This window comes from Eleginops maclovinus, chromosome 4, assembly GCF_036324505.1.
Source record: "Eleginops maclovinus isolate JMC-PN-2008 ecotype Puerto Natales chromosome 4, JC_Emac_rtc_rv5, whole genome shotgun sequence".
Taxonomy (NCBI): Eukaryota; Metazoa; Chordata; class Actinopteri; order Perciformes; family Eleginopidae; genus Eleginops; species Eleginops maclovinus.
In genome coordinates this window covers 21,024,287-21,039,686 of record NC_086352.1, presented here as the reverse complement: position 1 = coordinate 21,039,686, position 15,400 = coordinate 21,024,287, and the positions used below count along the sequence as shown (strand labels likewise).

General features: G+C 38.2%; 1 protein-coding gene across 1 annotated transcript in view; it reads right to left on the bottom strand.

Annotated features, from left to right (window-relative positions):
- Positions 1-2,210: 2,210 nt before the first annotated feature.
- pcdh17 (protocadherin 17) overlaps positions 2,211-15,400 on the bottom strand; it is an 86,532-nt gene continuing 73,342 nt past the window's right edge. The window contains exon 5 of the mRNA XM_063881936.1: positions 2,211-2,414. Coding sequence (XP_063738006.1) covers positions 2,383-2,414 — 32 coding nt within the window. The 3' untranslated portion in view covers positions 2,211-2,382. The remainder of the gene's footprint in view (positions 2,415-15,400) is intronic.

The window sequence follows — 15,400 nt, the reverse complement described above, 5'->3', positions numbered from 1 at the left end:
GAAACTACAGAGATTGCAATGCCTGGCACCCAAGGCATCCTTTTCAGAACAGAACATCCCAGTCGACTTCTATGAACCTATCAGTTTGGCATCTTAGTGCCACTAACTTAAATCTCCAAAAAAACATTGGTTGCTTTTGGGAAAAAACAAATAACTTGGCGGGAATCATTCTCTAATTATGTTTTGGAAAGACTGTTTTTTTGCAATGAAAAGCAAAATAGACACAAAAGAGTATTAAAAAGACTTCCATTAAGTAAAAAAAAAAGAAAAAGGAAATAGATATCAGTACAGCACTCCCAGCTTATTAATTTGCATTAAAAACAAATGGATATGCAGAACCCTTTGAGTAAACAGAGCTGGAATGTATTGCCTTGTAATAAAAGATAAAAACACAATAACAATGTCTACCCATTTTCACTTTCTCATTTTCTTCTCCTCAGTCTCTTTTTCATAGTAGTGTATGAGTTGGCTTCCATACAAGTTCTGAACTGCTTTTAATCCGTTTCTTTACAGTGTTGTGGTGTGGATTGCCGCTGAATCAGAGGTGGGCAATAGAAAGGCTGAGGCTTCAACAGAGAACACAGGGTTTTTCATGTTCTTCCTTTCCCAGCATTAATGGCTGGAGCATTCCTATTACCTGCTCTGAGCCCTGAAGATGGGATTCCTGTGGTGCAGGCCAGGAGCTGCTCTGCTGCACTGCATTGTGATGAGTTCTCCACTGATGTTTTCCTGCTCTCGCTCCTCTGAACCCTGCCAGTTCCACTTTTCCCTCCCGCCTGTCTACAACCATGGTGTCGTCGCTTTCTTAAAATGTGTAGTACTTTTGTGCTTTTTTTTCCTATCCTCTTGCTGGATGTATCCGTGTCCTTACTTTGGGTTTTCTTCTTGTTGTGTGTGTGCACATGCATGTCTATGCATACCACAACTACTACGTCCAATTTGCATGGAACTGCAGTATACTTTTACATTTCCTTGATAGTCTATATTCAGGTGGGCTATGAATTAAGGTATCAGGTTTAATGCTGTCATCCTGTCAAAGTACTCAACATAAGCAATAGTTTTTGTATTTTGAGTCTACAGCTTATTCAACTCTCAACACAAACTGTGATAAAAGGAAAAAAAGAATTGTCTTCAAAGAAAGGGAAGTTAAAATATATATTTTATTATGATGGATTATGCTTTAAATCAGAGACACATATCTGAAGTACACTTTACAGTCATCATGAAAATAAAAGCAGCAGAAGGAAATGAATCCATACATTATATTCATTATCTGCAATGAAAAGACTATTTCATGCCATGAGATTTTTACCCCCATTAGAGAAAAGGAGAAATATTGCAGCATTGCTGGTCCTTACTGTCAGTTTCTCCTCTCATTTTCACTTTCTCTCCTCTTGCCTTTTTTCTTTTCTTCTTTGTCACTCCACATTCTGCTATCAGACACCATCCTTTTCTCATCTGTTCATACTCTCTTGGGAACTCTGTTTGTCTGCTTATTCCCTGGACATCCTCCTCTCCTATCCTCCCCTCTTACTTTTTCTTGCCTCCCCAAGAGTCTCCTGTCACCTCCTTATAGCTCCCAGAGGTAAATCTAGGAACAAACAACCCAGAGACAGCAATGTGATATGGACAGAGCTCAAATTAACATAGATACTGGAGGATCTAAAAAGTTGCATTGACAATCAAATGTAGTATGCACCAGGATTTGTCTCCAATACTCTCCTAATTAATGCGTGGAAGTGCAAATATGGAATGTGTTTGTAACTGTGAATTTAAAATGTTTCACACATGGACTTGATACAGTAAGATGAAGTCTATTTTCCCCAAACAACCCTCTCAGCTTCCCTCAGGCTCTCGCCCCTCCTACTTTCACACCCATCCTCGGGGTAGTTCTGACGTTGGAGCTTCTTTTGCTGTGGGGTTTGACAGGAACCAATATCTCCCCCATCTAAGCTTGGATGAGATCTGGGTCTCTTATCACCAAACTGGCATCCTGACAGCTCATCCATTCAGCATGGCCCCACTAGGCTTTGCCCCAATGCTAGCTGCCTTAACTGGGTCTCCATAACAAACCTCTCTGTAGTGTTGACTGTGGCAAGCAAAAGAAAGCATGGAACTGAAACTGGCCAGCGTGTCTGTTGGTCTGGCCTCAAGGGCTCTGAGGTGGATGAAATGAATGGGATGGAGAAGGAAGTGCTACGGGAGTGAAACAAGGAAAATGAAGAAAGAATAAATGAAGAAAGATGTTACAGTCAATAAGTAACCTAATACAGCAGTGGTGGGCAGACCAGGCATTCCTCTTCTCAGTCCCTCGTGGTTAGCATAGCAAGCAATTTTTCAATTTAAAGAAGGATTTGGGTTAGATGTGGAAGCCCATGAGAGTCAATGTGGCATTTGCACAATGCATTGGGAACCTGCGGAAAGAAAGGAAGATAAGATATGTTAAAATGTGTAATGAAAACTCATCTAGAAGTTGTTTACAAACTGCTTATAAATGCTAAATTAAGTAATAAAGTAGACACAATGAGAACAGAAAAAAATAGCTTTGTTATGAGACTTTTTTGGTTTTGGTTTGGTAGAAACAGGGAAAAAATATCAAACAACAATACAAACACATTCACCTTCATTGAGAACAATATGGGCACAAGAAACCATTTTAATCACTTAGACCTAGATACTGAGGAGCTCAACCAAAATAGCTTTGTGTTCCGCCCTGCTTATTCCCTCACGTCTGAGTGGGAGCACCGTTGCTGAATAACCTCCTCCACACTCTGATGGTGGCCAGCTTCTACTACAGATGGAGGGAAATTGAATGGATAGAAAAAGAAATAGAAATAGGACAAGCTAGGCCTGAAGCAAATAAAACAGAAGAGGGATTCAATTTTATTATCCAATTATCATTTTCGCCTGACCCCTGTGCACTCAATATTACTAGTTTCAATAATAGATTTTCAAGTGCTTTCCCTACAACATAATTATTATAACTACTACTTCTCAGTTATGTCCAACTTATTAAATCACAATACATTATATTGTGTATGTAGGATGTACCAAAGTCAAATTAGACATACCCACATATTCATGTCAATTAACATTAAATGAACCCAAACAAAGTGTATAGTCTGACAGAATGCACATAATTTATTCCTTTAAATAGATAAAACAGACAACATGAAGCCCCGCCAGTGAATAAGCATGATTAATCATATCATGCTGAGCCATTTTCAAGCTGTCATTTGCCAGGAACTATCACAAGTATGAGAAATGTTTCCTCAGATGGACTGCTTACTATTGCTACAGAAAAAATATTTTGTCTGAATATGCAGACAATGTGGTGCCAACGGAGTTATGAGGATAGGGTCCTCCTCACAGCAATCTGCATAACTTCGATGCTTGATCAAATGCTACGTAACATCATTGAGCATCACCAGCTACGTGTCTTCATTTTGACTTATTTTAATATCCAGATGCAAGAAGAAAATGTGGGGTAGCATTCATCAAACTGTCAGGGGATCAAACTAAAAAAACATTCCTTTGGAGAAGTGCTTGCACAGCATAACAAGTCCTACATTAATTAATTGCACAGATACAACTAATGCAGTGTATGGCATTTGTGGGCATATTTTATGCTAAATTGTGTGACATTTTCCAAGTTTACAACCAATCATAGGTGTACATTTTTGATACTGTATATCTTCCTTTATCTTATAAGACTCAGTGACAGAAGACATGGTGCAGCCACTGTATGCTCTTTGGACTATGGACTCAACACGTGCCTCAATTAAAATAAGTTAAAACTAAAGCCGCTGAATAGCTAGAGCATGATAATACTGTTATTACTCCACGTTGGTGGTTTACTTTTTAAAGAATTCAGGCATGATTTTACTATATCAACTATATTCATTATTTATATATACACTTCAAAATTACATCATCATCCAAAAGGGGTTTGCCCTGTTCGTATTGTAGTATGCGTGATAAAAATCTTAGGTGTGCAGTGTTGTTGGTTTTGTAGTCAATGAGGATCTGATTTTGGAATTTCACCTTGTTAATTATGCAAAATGTGCCCAATAGTTTCTCATTGTGTAAAGCCTGCTTGACAGTCACTTGTTGCCGAACCTTCATCCCAAAGGTGTTTATTGAGGATATTGGATAAAGATTAGATTGATTCTCGCAGTTAAGGTCCAGTTAAGATACATTATCTTTACCAGTTGAGAGAAATACATGGATTCTTGATGAAAGTGTGGACTGCATAATGTTAAATCATACCCACGGATACATCTTGTGATTTATTAATCAGAAATAAACCCCAATCAATCAGTGAGAGGGGACTTGCTTGTCAGGGGACGTTTAGGCACCACTAGCCTGAAAAAGCAAAGATGTACTTTGTGTAAAAGCATTTAATTTCCTTGTTCCAGACACCGGTCGTATTTATTGAATAGAAGGGGTCACTGACCTTTAGCCCACATGAACTACTTGAACCGTGTAGGCCTGTTTATGTGCCCTGCGTGTGCTTCTGTCACTTTGGGACACTCCAGTGGCAGCCAACAATGACCTCTGTCAGCATGTCGCAGACCTGAGCTGCTCTCAGGATAATGGAACAAATTATGCAAGGAGCAGTACAAACAGGATCCGAAACACACTCCCTCTTCCCCTCCGTCTCATGATTCCTGTGCAAACCACAAGTAAAATTGACTTTCCATGCTTAAATCTATAATCCTCAACCATTATATAAATTGGAGAATTTTACTTTTATTTCCGTAAAGAATTGGGACCTTTAGTGCTTTTAAAGATTAACTTAATTACTCAAGGATTGAATTCCTCTGCACTCAGTTGTCTGAGACCTTACTCACCTTTTACCTGGCAAGTATGACATGCAGTTTAATGTTAGTATGTCTTTTAGTTTTTTTTCGGTTGTGGATAGTACCTGGTTCTTCTTGTAGGACCTCCTTAGTTGAGAGTCCAAGCCAGCTGAGCCGTAAGACAGAGTTAAAACACTGCAAACCTCTGATGTTGACTCTAGAGAACATACATCCTACTCTGTCATATGCTAACCTGAAATGGACAAAGTGCAGACGTTCCTCAATTTGATCTTCCATGAAATGGGCAACAGAGATTTGCGTTGAAGAGGATGTCACAGCAGTTTCATGCTGCGTCTCTATGGCGATTAGGTCCTGTGCTATTCAAACTTAGCTGAAAGGTAACATCTTTCAGCCAACAAGCAGCTCTTGGAGAGATATAATCAAATTACCAATTGTCTAAATACATGAATGGAAATTGTTATTATATAAAATAACAGAACGGAAGTAGCAGCTGCACACCCTGGAAACATTGTCCAAGGTTGGATAGTGTTTCCTTTGGGATAGTATTGATTATGTGTGATTAAATTAATTTTGTTGGAGGGCCGGCTCTTAATAATAAAGAAACCTTACCAACTTTGTTTGTTTTAATGGGGTGTGATGGGTTTTATCTGCTGGACTGGATAGTGACATTTCCACCACTAAAATTGATTATTTTAGGTGTGTCAGGGGAGACACTACCAATAGATGCAGGCCAGCCCAATGTGGCAGAGGTTAGTAATAAAACTCAAAGTAATTGTAACAGTTTCCGTAGAGACTGGTAGCAATCCATATGGGAACCTTGCAGAGATTAAAGCTTTTGACCTCAGTTTGGACCCTTGCAGGCAGTCAGGGCCCGCTGAAATGTATTTTAGCTGGATGAATGAAACTCGAAAGAGATAGGTACAACTAAAAGTCATGCCTTTAAGGAATTTTACCAACACACCAAACAATTCTGAGAAATGCTTTTTTCCCTTATAATAGGAAAATTATGTTAGGACTTTCTCATTAACAATTTGAAAAAAAAAAAACCCATTGCAACCAGGAAGTTATTTACTTGAAAAAATAATCTACACATGATGTGATACATCATTTAGGCCATCCATTAGTAAATTATACTGCACCTGGGCTGGGCTAACACACATGAAGAAGGCCGTCTGACCTACATGTTGACGAAATTGGCGATGAATGTGTGCGATTCTGCTTTTTTCCTTTTTTTCTATCCTTTTTCTTTCTGTTTCACAATCACATACAAACGATTATCCCAACTTGGCTTCTCCTGCATATGTTACCTATCTTTCAGTCTCGGACAGTATCTCGGCTCCGAAGCGTAGTTGGGATGCTCGCTGGCCTTTGAATGTCTGACCCTGGCTCGTTGTCAGGACGGTAACCAGCCGCCTATTTTTACCTTAACAAAAAGATGAGGAGGCGTTTGGGTGCCGTTGGAACATCCGCCACTTTATTTCACTCAGAACGTGATAACATGTCTTCAAGCAGGTTCATAAAGAGCTAAACTGGACACTTTTTCCCTCTCTACAGTACACATGTGCACCTCACCGCGGTCGTCGCCATTACAAAGCCAGACAGTTCTCTTTCCCACAACCCCCAGGTGCACACGTCACACACATACCTCTTGGCTTCCGTTACTAAAAGGAGACAGGCCATGCCTGTAACACATATACTACCAGTGCTATACATACTTCTTAGAAAGCAGAGGCTGATGTACATGTCTATATCACTTGGACACAGGCATTAGGGGGCCATGATATGTATGCCCTTATTCCCATTGTAAATCAGTGTGAATCTGTGTGCTATTGAAGCTCACTCATCTGGCAGACATCTGGCAGTTGAAAGACACAGAAGGTGGTCAGCTCAAAGAAAGCCATAATGCGAACCAAGAAACAGAGTGGGACCGGTAAGCACAGCAAGTGGAGAACGCATCAATTGCCTCAGACAAAAGGTAATCTCTAAGAAACACTGACAAACCTTGTGGGAAAAAAATATCCCCTTTCCAAGTGACAAAGATACACCTAGAAAATGCTTGCAATCTTCCTGTTGCAGTTTATGAAATTAAGTTTAATTATTTTTTTATAAATCAGTCAAAACTAACAATTTAAACAATTGGCAATGTAAACCACACCCATAATGGATACCCTCCTTAGATGATCTAAGCAGTATTAGAAACATCCTGCTACAGAGCTTATTGAAACACAGTATTGAGAAGAGGATAACCAGAAGTGCACGACCCAGATGGCTGCAGTGAGTAAGTCCCAATTGATAAAACTGTGTAACTCAATTGCCCTGCCACCAAAGCGATGTTGATTATGCCGAAGATACTGATGTCTTGTTTTGGCAGCGCTCCCTACCCAGTCTGATGTCTTGATGACAGGATCCGCAGTCCCCATAAGTATCAAACAATCACTCCAACGCAGGCTCTGTCTGAACACGTTAGGCAAGAAATTGAAAATATGGTGTAAATTGTGACAGAGGGTGAACACATCTTTATACGAGCATTATACGACTGTGTGACAAAAGCACATTGATGCTTTTCAACCTCTACTGAGAGGCTGAAATGTAATTGTGTAATCACAATTAGCAACTGGATTTGAATCCCTTCATGTCCACAAAAGAAACAACCTTTTGAAAAACTATGTTTTTGACAATTGATTCTCTTTTGTAAAGTTTTTAAAGATGTACTATAACTCTTAAAGCATTTTCACCAAGAGACCTTTCCTTTGTTACGCTTTTATGTAAAAAGTTTATTTCAACTTAAACAAGAAAAGACCTTGGAATAATATTTTGTTTTACTGTGTTCCTCAACAGCACTTATAAATGTTTGGTATTCGGCACAAAAATGTGTGTGGTTCTTGTACAGTAAAAGGAAATTAAAACATTGCCTCAGAGCATGAGCATGGCTACAAAGTAGTGTTTGAAGTTTCTGTTTCAAGGAACAAAACAATTATGTACAATACAATAAGCTCAATAAATATTTAGACACCTATACATTTAAGTTACATGTTCATATTTTTGAGCTGAAACAATACTAGGAAAAAATAAACAACCACTGGATTAAAAGCTCTTTCTTCTTTGATGAATTGGTAGTTACAACGTGACGAGCGTGAATGTAGAGTAAACAGTTTAAGAACCAGATGAGCTACATGTTTTTTGAAGAGAATCTGATCTGATCATTAGTTATTAATATACAAGTGCCTAGAGAGGTGCAGGTTTTGATATTTGGTGCAACATTGGCTCAGCATTGCACAATGAATACAGCTCTGGATGGAATACATTATCATAGAGTTGAAGAAGTTCAGTAATGGCCCATTATATTAGCTCTTTTTATTATCTTTAAAGCAGCAGACCAATTTCTAATGGGCATGAAGAAGTGTCTAGGTCAGCCTCTTGTGAAAGAAAACAAAGCAAACCAGGTACAAAGACACACTTCTCAAAACTGCTGCCAGGAACAGATGAGGTCCCCTTTTAAGCTAAATTTAATTTAGATGATGCATTTATTTTCTGTTTCCTGTGTTTGATTTCAATATTAAAACTTTTACAATTTTAAATGAGGTTCTTTTTTCTTCAGTAGGGCAAAATGACAATGCTGCAAATGGTCCCACTAAATGATCATGCTTATATTTTGTTTAACTAACTACCCCACCCCCTCACCACCATAATCATATCACCAACAACACATGAACTTGATGTTTGTAGAACAATAGTATTAGAAAATAAAACCCTAAGAGTGAAAAGAAACTAGGCATTTCAGATAAATGTTTTACAAATTCTGCTATTTAAATGAGATGTTTAGTATTTTTTAGCAACAGACCTAATAGGAATATTTCCTTTATGTAATGATACAGTTACATTTTGTAGGAGTGCTGTCTCCCTCTTTTCATCTTTTAAACTTACACCAAACTGAGAGCATTATATTACTTTCCACTTGATCAATTCCAGGCATTGACGGGAGATCAATAAGACATGCTGTTCACCCCGCGTGGTGTTTGGAGATAATTTCAGGATGGAGTGATGAATGGCAGAAGAACAGGCTCAGCAGTAGGAAAAATGAGCTGGACAGGAAAGAGGAGGTCAACCAGGTTAATGATGTTGGCTGTGATTATTTGCAGGTGTGAATGATCTGGTATTAATCATTTAGAAAGAAGGCCTAAATGACAGGAGGTGAGAAATGGCTATGATCAAACTGGTGGATGCATTCATGAGCTCTCTAAAACCTTTACTGAGGTCAAACAAAAAGAAGTGAGAGGAAATAATGCAGCTGTTTGCTCTCCACTGTGTGAGGCAGGATATATGCTAAAGTGTTCATGTACAGCGCAACTATTAAGTAATTTAAACCTTTGTTCATGGTTAATACAAAATACCGGATTGATCATGACCTAGTACTAGATTGCCTAGTACTACTGACAATTAGAAAACCTGACGAGTGATTTCTAGTGTCTTAATACCGACCATCTGGATAGTGTGAGAAACAATAAGGTATCACAATTAGCTTGTGGTATAAGCCACCCAGCATTATTTTACTTTACTTCCTTAAAGTTGCATATCGCTAACATTGAGATGCACAATCCCACGTTTAAGATTTTAAAAAACATGTTATATGTCAGTGTATCATAACAAAAAAGCTTACTTAATCTACATGTATTTAATTTATACATAATGGATCAGCTGCATGCAAATGAGATCAAGATAAAAGACATGACTTCAAGGGCGTTTGCTAAATAAGCTTAATTGTTGAAACAGATGTATGTGCATATTGTGTATCTCATCAAGGAAAAAATTGAAAACGTTTCAGGTGCATTCACAGGAAATATAACCATCATCTCCCTGACATGACAGTAACGTTGCGCTCAGTCACTCAACTGGACCAAAGCAGATTACCCAAGGCACTGACAAGATGAGATACATATATGTTTTTAAGACACACTCTAGATCCCCAGAAAGCAGCTGATATAGATTTATCAGATCTGATTGAAATGCATCCACACGTACATCTAGGACTAGCTGTCCGTATGGCACAATCAGCAGCACACTTTGTGAATACTGTTTAAATAAGGAGAATGTGGACACAGTTCCAAAAAGGAGGACTGATATTGCAATTTGTGTGTGAATTTTATCTACATAGGTTGTTTGAACTGAATTGTAGTGTTATAGTTCAAATTATTTGTCTTTATATTGTGTTTAAGATTTAATTTAGAGGCATAAACAACTGCATACAATATACAACCACAATTTGAATGCTTATATGCATATGCATTGCCAATATTTCTTTCCTAATCTGTGGTGATTTTGAAAGTAACATCTGGCATTTAATGTAATGCAGATATTATTCATCATTGTTGGACATATTGTCCATAAATGTCATGGGGTGACTATGAATAACGTTTCAGCAATACAAGTATAAGGCATGACTCGTGGGAATATAATGATTTGTTACATGTATTACATATGCTGTTTTATAACATAATTTAATGATAATGACAAGGTCCATTGTTATAAGGCACGCATTTAATCACAGATAGAAAGACATGATGTTGTTCCGTTAGCCTGGCATTGTGGTAAAAGCACACAGCATGAATTTAGAGTTAATCAATGAATTTACCTCCCGCAGAGCTGTTCAGGTCTTACGCAGCTGACACATAATTGATTGATACAGGGGAATTATAAAGTTAATCAATCAGATGTATTTTTTTTCACCAGCAATGTGTCAATAAGCTGCATACTCTAAAATCTTTGGATAATAAACTGAAGCAGTGTTGTGCTGTACCACAGCAGCAATGGTGGAATGTAGGCAAGCAATACAGACTTCTTGTTAAACAGCGTCTCGTTTCAATTTAAAATGAAATCACATTTACCTTTAGAAATATTCCAGGCTTCCATACATTTAACATCAGGCCATTCCATGCATTTGAAATGTGTTTACAGTTATAATGTACAGTGTTGGGTGTAACGCGTTACAGAATTAACGGAGTTACAGTAATGTATTACTTTTTTGATGTAACGCAGTAATATTTCTAATATAATACAATTCTCAGTAACGCAGTTCCAACACATTTTAACCCGAAATGATGTGGTGTTTTGTTTCTAAGAATTCACAAACATCGCGAGAAATTCCGACACCACAGAAATAATTGTGCAGGTAGAATAGTAACTCAGTAAGTCTGTTTACTATTGGTTAAGACGGCTGAAGAAACAGATTCGCAATGCAGAGCTGCAGGCTTGGAGAAAAGGCAAGAAAAAGACACGAGTGCGCGCAGGCCAAAGCAACAGAAGGTAACTTTCTCTCTGGCCGCATGCCTCTTGAACCCCGAGAAGTTAAGAGACTCGTGGCAGAGTGTTGAAGATATGCAGCCTCTGTCCTCTGTGGAATCGCCGGCTTTTAGAAAGCTTGTCAGCCAAATCCCTGTTAACACACCAATGACAAGGTGAGCTAACGTTGCCATAGAGACTCGTTCATATACAGCAGGTTACAGGGCCGTGCAGAGGCTCCACTAACATGTTATTAACAAACAGCGACGTATTGTTACCGGTATCAAATATTATTTAGCACACTTAAACGGAGCATGAGTTTTTCAGTAATATATCAAATAATAATAATCTTTAAAATTAATTTAGCACTTCTGTGACTACAACAAGCAGGCGTGAGAATAATAAAAAAAAACGTGTCTAAACAAAACAGTTAAAAATTCTGATTAGATTTAAAATAAGCTAAACTTCATTCCCACTAAATGCTTTTGACATACGTATTTGACCTTCGCACAACACATGTTCCTCTTATATATAGGGACTTGGCAAAATGATGATTTTAAAAAGTGATGACACTTTTATAGTTTGAGAATTCTGAGCCTTTTATTTATCTTTCTATTTTGATCAAAGTAGCTAGCTAATATCAAGATGCTTTTAACTTAAAACATAAAACATCTTGCACCTTGCAGTTTTACACTTTTAGTTGCTTATATTCTCTCTCAGGGAGATGCCTGTCTGAACGCCACTATTCATTTAAAAAATGCAGGGAAGGTGAACAGCTAGTTTACTGTAATTGGCCAAGCTTATTGACAGCCCCTAACCAAAGACTATTTACCTGTGCCATGTTTTCACCCCTTCTTGGCTGTGAACCTGCTCATGGAATTAACACAAATATCATAGCCAACAAAATGTGTATTTGCAAGAAGATTCCCATTCTAATTAATAAAAAAGATCTAGGCTTGAAATGCTAAACTCTCAGAACAAGGAGGACACCTATATATTTATAGACAAACAAATAATGAAGTAGTCGCTTCCTTAATTTCAGTACAGGTCGCATGTGCTTTCAAATGGTACATCCTTGAAAAGACCTAGGTGTCAGAACTGTAATCAGACAAGGTCATAAAGTGACCCTGTGAAATGATAGATATGCTGCTCTGAATGTGCACCTGTCCAGGACATCCAACATCTCAGGGCTCTGTTGCTCTGAATAAATTGTGCAGGCAGGAGCACACTCAGTGTGTTATGAACAGAGGCAGAGTTTTACACTGTGTGGGATTAGGAAAAAAACATAATCAATGGGCGTGGAAGGGATTGAAAAAAGCCATGACCTATTAATTCACCTGTTTTCATATCCAATGAAAGCAGTGCACACTGCAAAGGGCCCCATTACAGAGGTCTTTCTCAACACATGCAGACATTGGCTGAGTGAATATACTGCATCTGAATTAATTAACTTGAAAGAGGAAAAAACATTTGTGTTTTGTTTATCTGGTCCAAGGTGACGCCTCTACTAAAGTAGGAAACAATTGTCTGTGGTAATGTGGCACTAACGATTGGCAGTAGCCCGAAGTAAAAGAGAGTTAAGACAAACATATTAACTACTGCATAAAAATAAACAACAGTCCAGTTATAAATTCATTCATTCATTCTTTCATTCATCATAAATGTTTTGTTGTGTATGTTAAGTGTTGTGTATGTTAATGGAAAAAGGTAAGGTCGGGAAGCATGGATTGTAAAGAGCAGATTTTCCTTAGTAAGTACAGTATATTTGTCTGAGTTAGAAAACATCTCTGGTTCGGCACTATATAAGTCTGGAACATTTGCCTGACAGGGCCAAATTGAACATGTTGTGGCTGCGGTAGGCGTTGTTTAATATCCTTTGTTGTCTTGACAAGCACCTCCTTTCACAAATATCAATGATGCTCGGTAAATGGGTGTAATACAGTCGTTTTTGAGCTTTATCCTACGGGATGGATAGATCAGTGGTGAACATGTCGAGTTGTCCGTAATGCTGTATCTGGAACTTAAAACTGTTCATTTGTTTTACTTGGCTCCATTGATGTAGAGAAGTGTTGCCTCCTCCTTTTTCCTCAAATAAATATCAGCTTTGGTTTAGCTGTCAATAAGCATTTAGGTTGTTCTCTGAGCAACACTCTTTTGTTAAAACATTTGGTAAAATTGGTATTTTCCTCTCTATATGAACCCTCATCGTTATAACCTGAACAAAGATAGTAGTGTCATCCACAAACAGAGCTCTCGTTAGGTTGGGGGTTGCAGTCGTGGCTGTACAGTGTAAACAGGTTGTTCAGCCATTACAAAAGTTCCTGAATAATCAGTTTTATTATGAAGGTTGAAAATTTAAACCTTCCAAAAATGCTAAAACTGTTTTGAAAAAGCCAGGGAATGATGACTATGATATAAGCCCCCACATACATTTAAGAGAATGCAATGGACCTGAAAGAGTCTTCAGATATTATGAAACTGCAGCATTATTCATGATTTCAATTGGTCTAATACTCAAAGATAATTGGAGTGATTCATGTCAAAAAAATACAACCCATACACACTACTTCAAAATCAAGAGAGTTGCTTGTGTTTCAAGCTGGCTCAGTCCTCCACACTTGGCATATTATTTTTATTTTATTTAGATCAGTCACCTTATAAGTATATCGACAATGCCCTTGATTCTCAACAATAGCATTTATTTCTCTGTTCACTTGCAGGACTTTGGTATCACACACTTAGTGTGAAATGTAATAAAGAAGCATTTCCCACTAAATTCTACATTATTATTCTGAAGGTAAATTCATCCAGAGGGAAACTGGAGAATCAGAACAAGACTGTCATACTGCTCTAATCTTGAAAATATAGGCACTATAGCGTTAGGTTAATAAATCAAAGATTGGCTGAATATGCTTCTTCTAATGGGAACGGATTAACTTTGAAAATAAAATAATCATTCTACTTTTATCCTGTATTTGCTAAGAGAGAGAATAACATCAGCTGTATCCCTGTCTTCACATCTCCTGAGGAGTTAGTAAACACAATTGTTGAGCATTTAACCAACATCAATCTGGGATATTACTCTCAAACACTGTCATTTTGTATAATTAAATGAAAACTTTTGGGTACAAAACAGCAATAAGATTGCACATTTTATTACTCTTGCAGACAATACATTTACTAAATGGCAAGCTTCTGACAAAGAGTGAGTGTGAGTAAATCATAAGAATAAGATCATAAAAGCTGTTCCGTTTTTAACCTCTCTTTCAAGCAATGTTATTTCTGAATTCTTCTCCCATATAAAATTTGATATTTTGAACATATTTAACCAATCATTGCAAAGACAATCTTTTCGTGAGAAGGTTTTCTTCAAACGGTGGCTGTCTGCAACTAACATAGGGTCCCCAAGGTAGAGATAAAAAAAGTGCTGTTTAAAAGGCTATTTAATATAGAAATAAAGTGGAGAGCAATACAATTTAAGTTTGCTCAGTTGGAATTTTTGAGTCACTAGGACAATTTACAAAGGGCAAAAAAAAAAAAAGTTGCATCAATGATCTTTGGTATGAATAACAGAAAGGCTGATTGATGGGAATTGAAAGGTCAGTCTGTCAACCATGTGCATCTATCCATGAAAATTAGAGGTCAATGAATCTGTGAAATAAAATATTACCTTAAAACACAACACAGTATAAAACATTCTAATTCATTCCAGCAGGAGTGCCAGGGTTACGGCTGGCTCGCACTCCTTCCCCTCCTCCTCCCCACTCTAACTAATGAGAAGCTATAAATGAGGAGGTTTGGATAGTGTTTATCTATGTGGCTCTGAGGGGGCCAAGGTGCCCTCACACACAGCAGTGTGTTGAGAGGGTGACTGCTGGGCATAATACTTCACACATCAGCTGCCTCTCACATATGGCTGTCCTCGCCTAGCCCTGGCTCCTGCCCCATCTGCCTTCCCACCTCGGTCCCCAAAGTTTGTTTTATCCACCAGTGATTGGCTGTGTCTGAGTCCTTATTGTGTTGCCTCCTTGAAAGCCAGTCGTTCTTTCAGTCCATTCCCCTTTTTCATTGTCATGTGCACCTAACAATCTGTCCTTCTCAACTCACTTCAGTCACCCTCCTGCCACATAACCTTCCCTCAATCCCTCCCCCCTTGGATAACTGCCCTTGTCCTGCCAAACTTGGCGTAGGGTCACATCTGGAATGGAGAATTATTGCCGACCCATTCCATCCCAGCCCTCCCTTCCATCTATTCACAGATGGCCTGTTGATTTTAAGCCCTTGACTATACAGTGAACGGA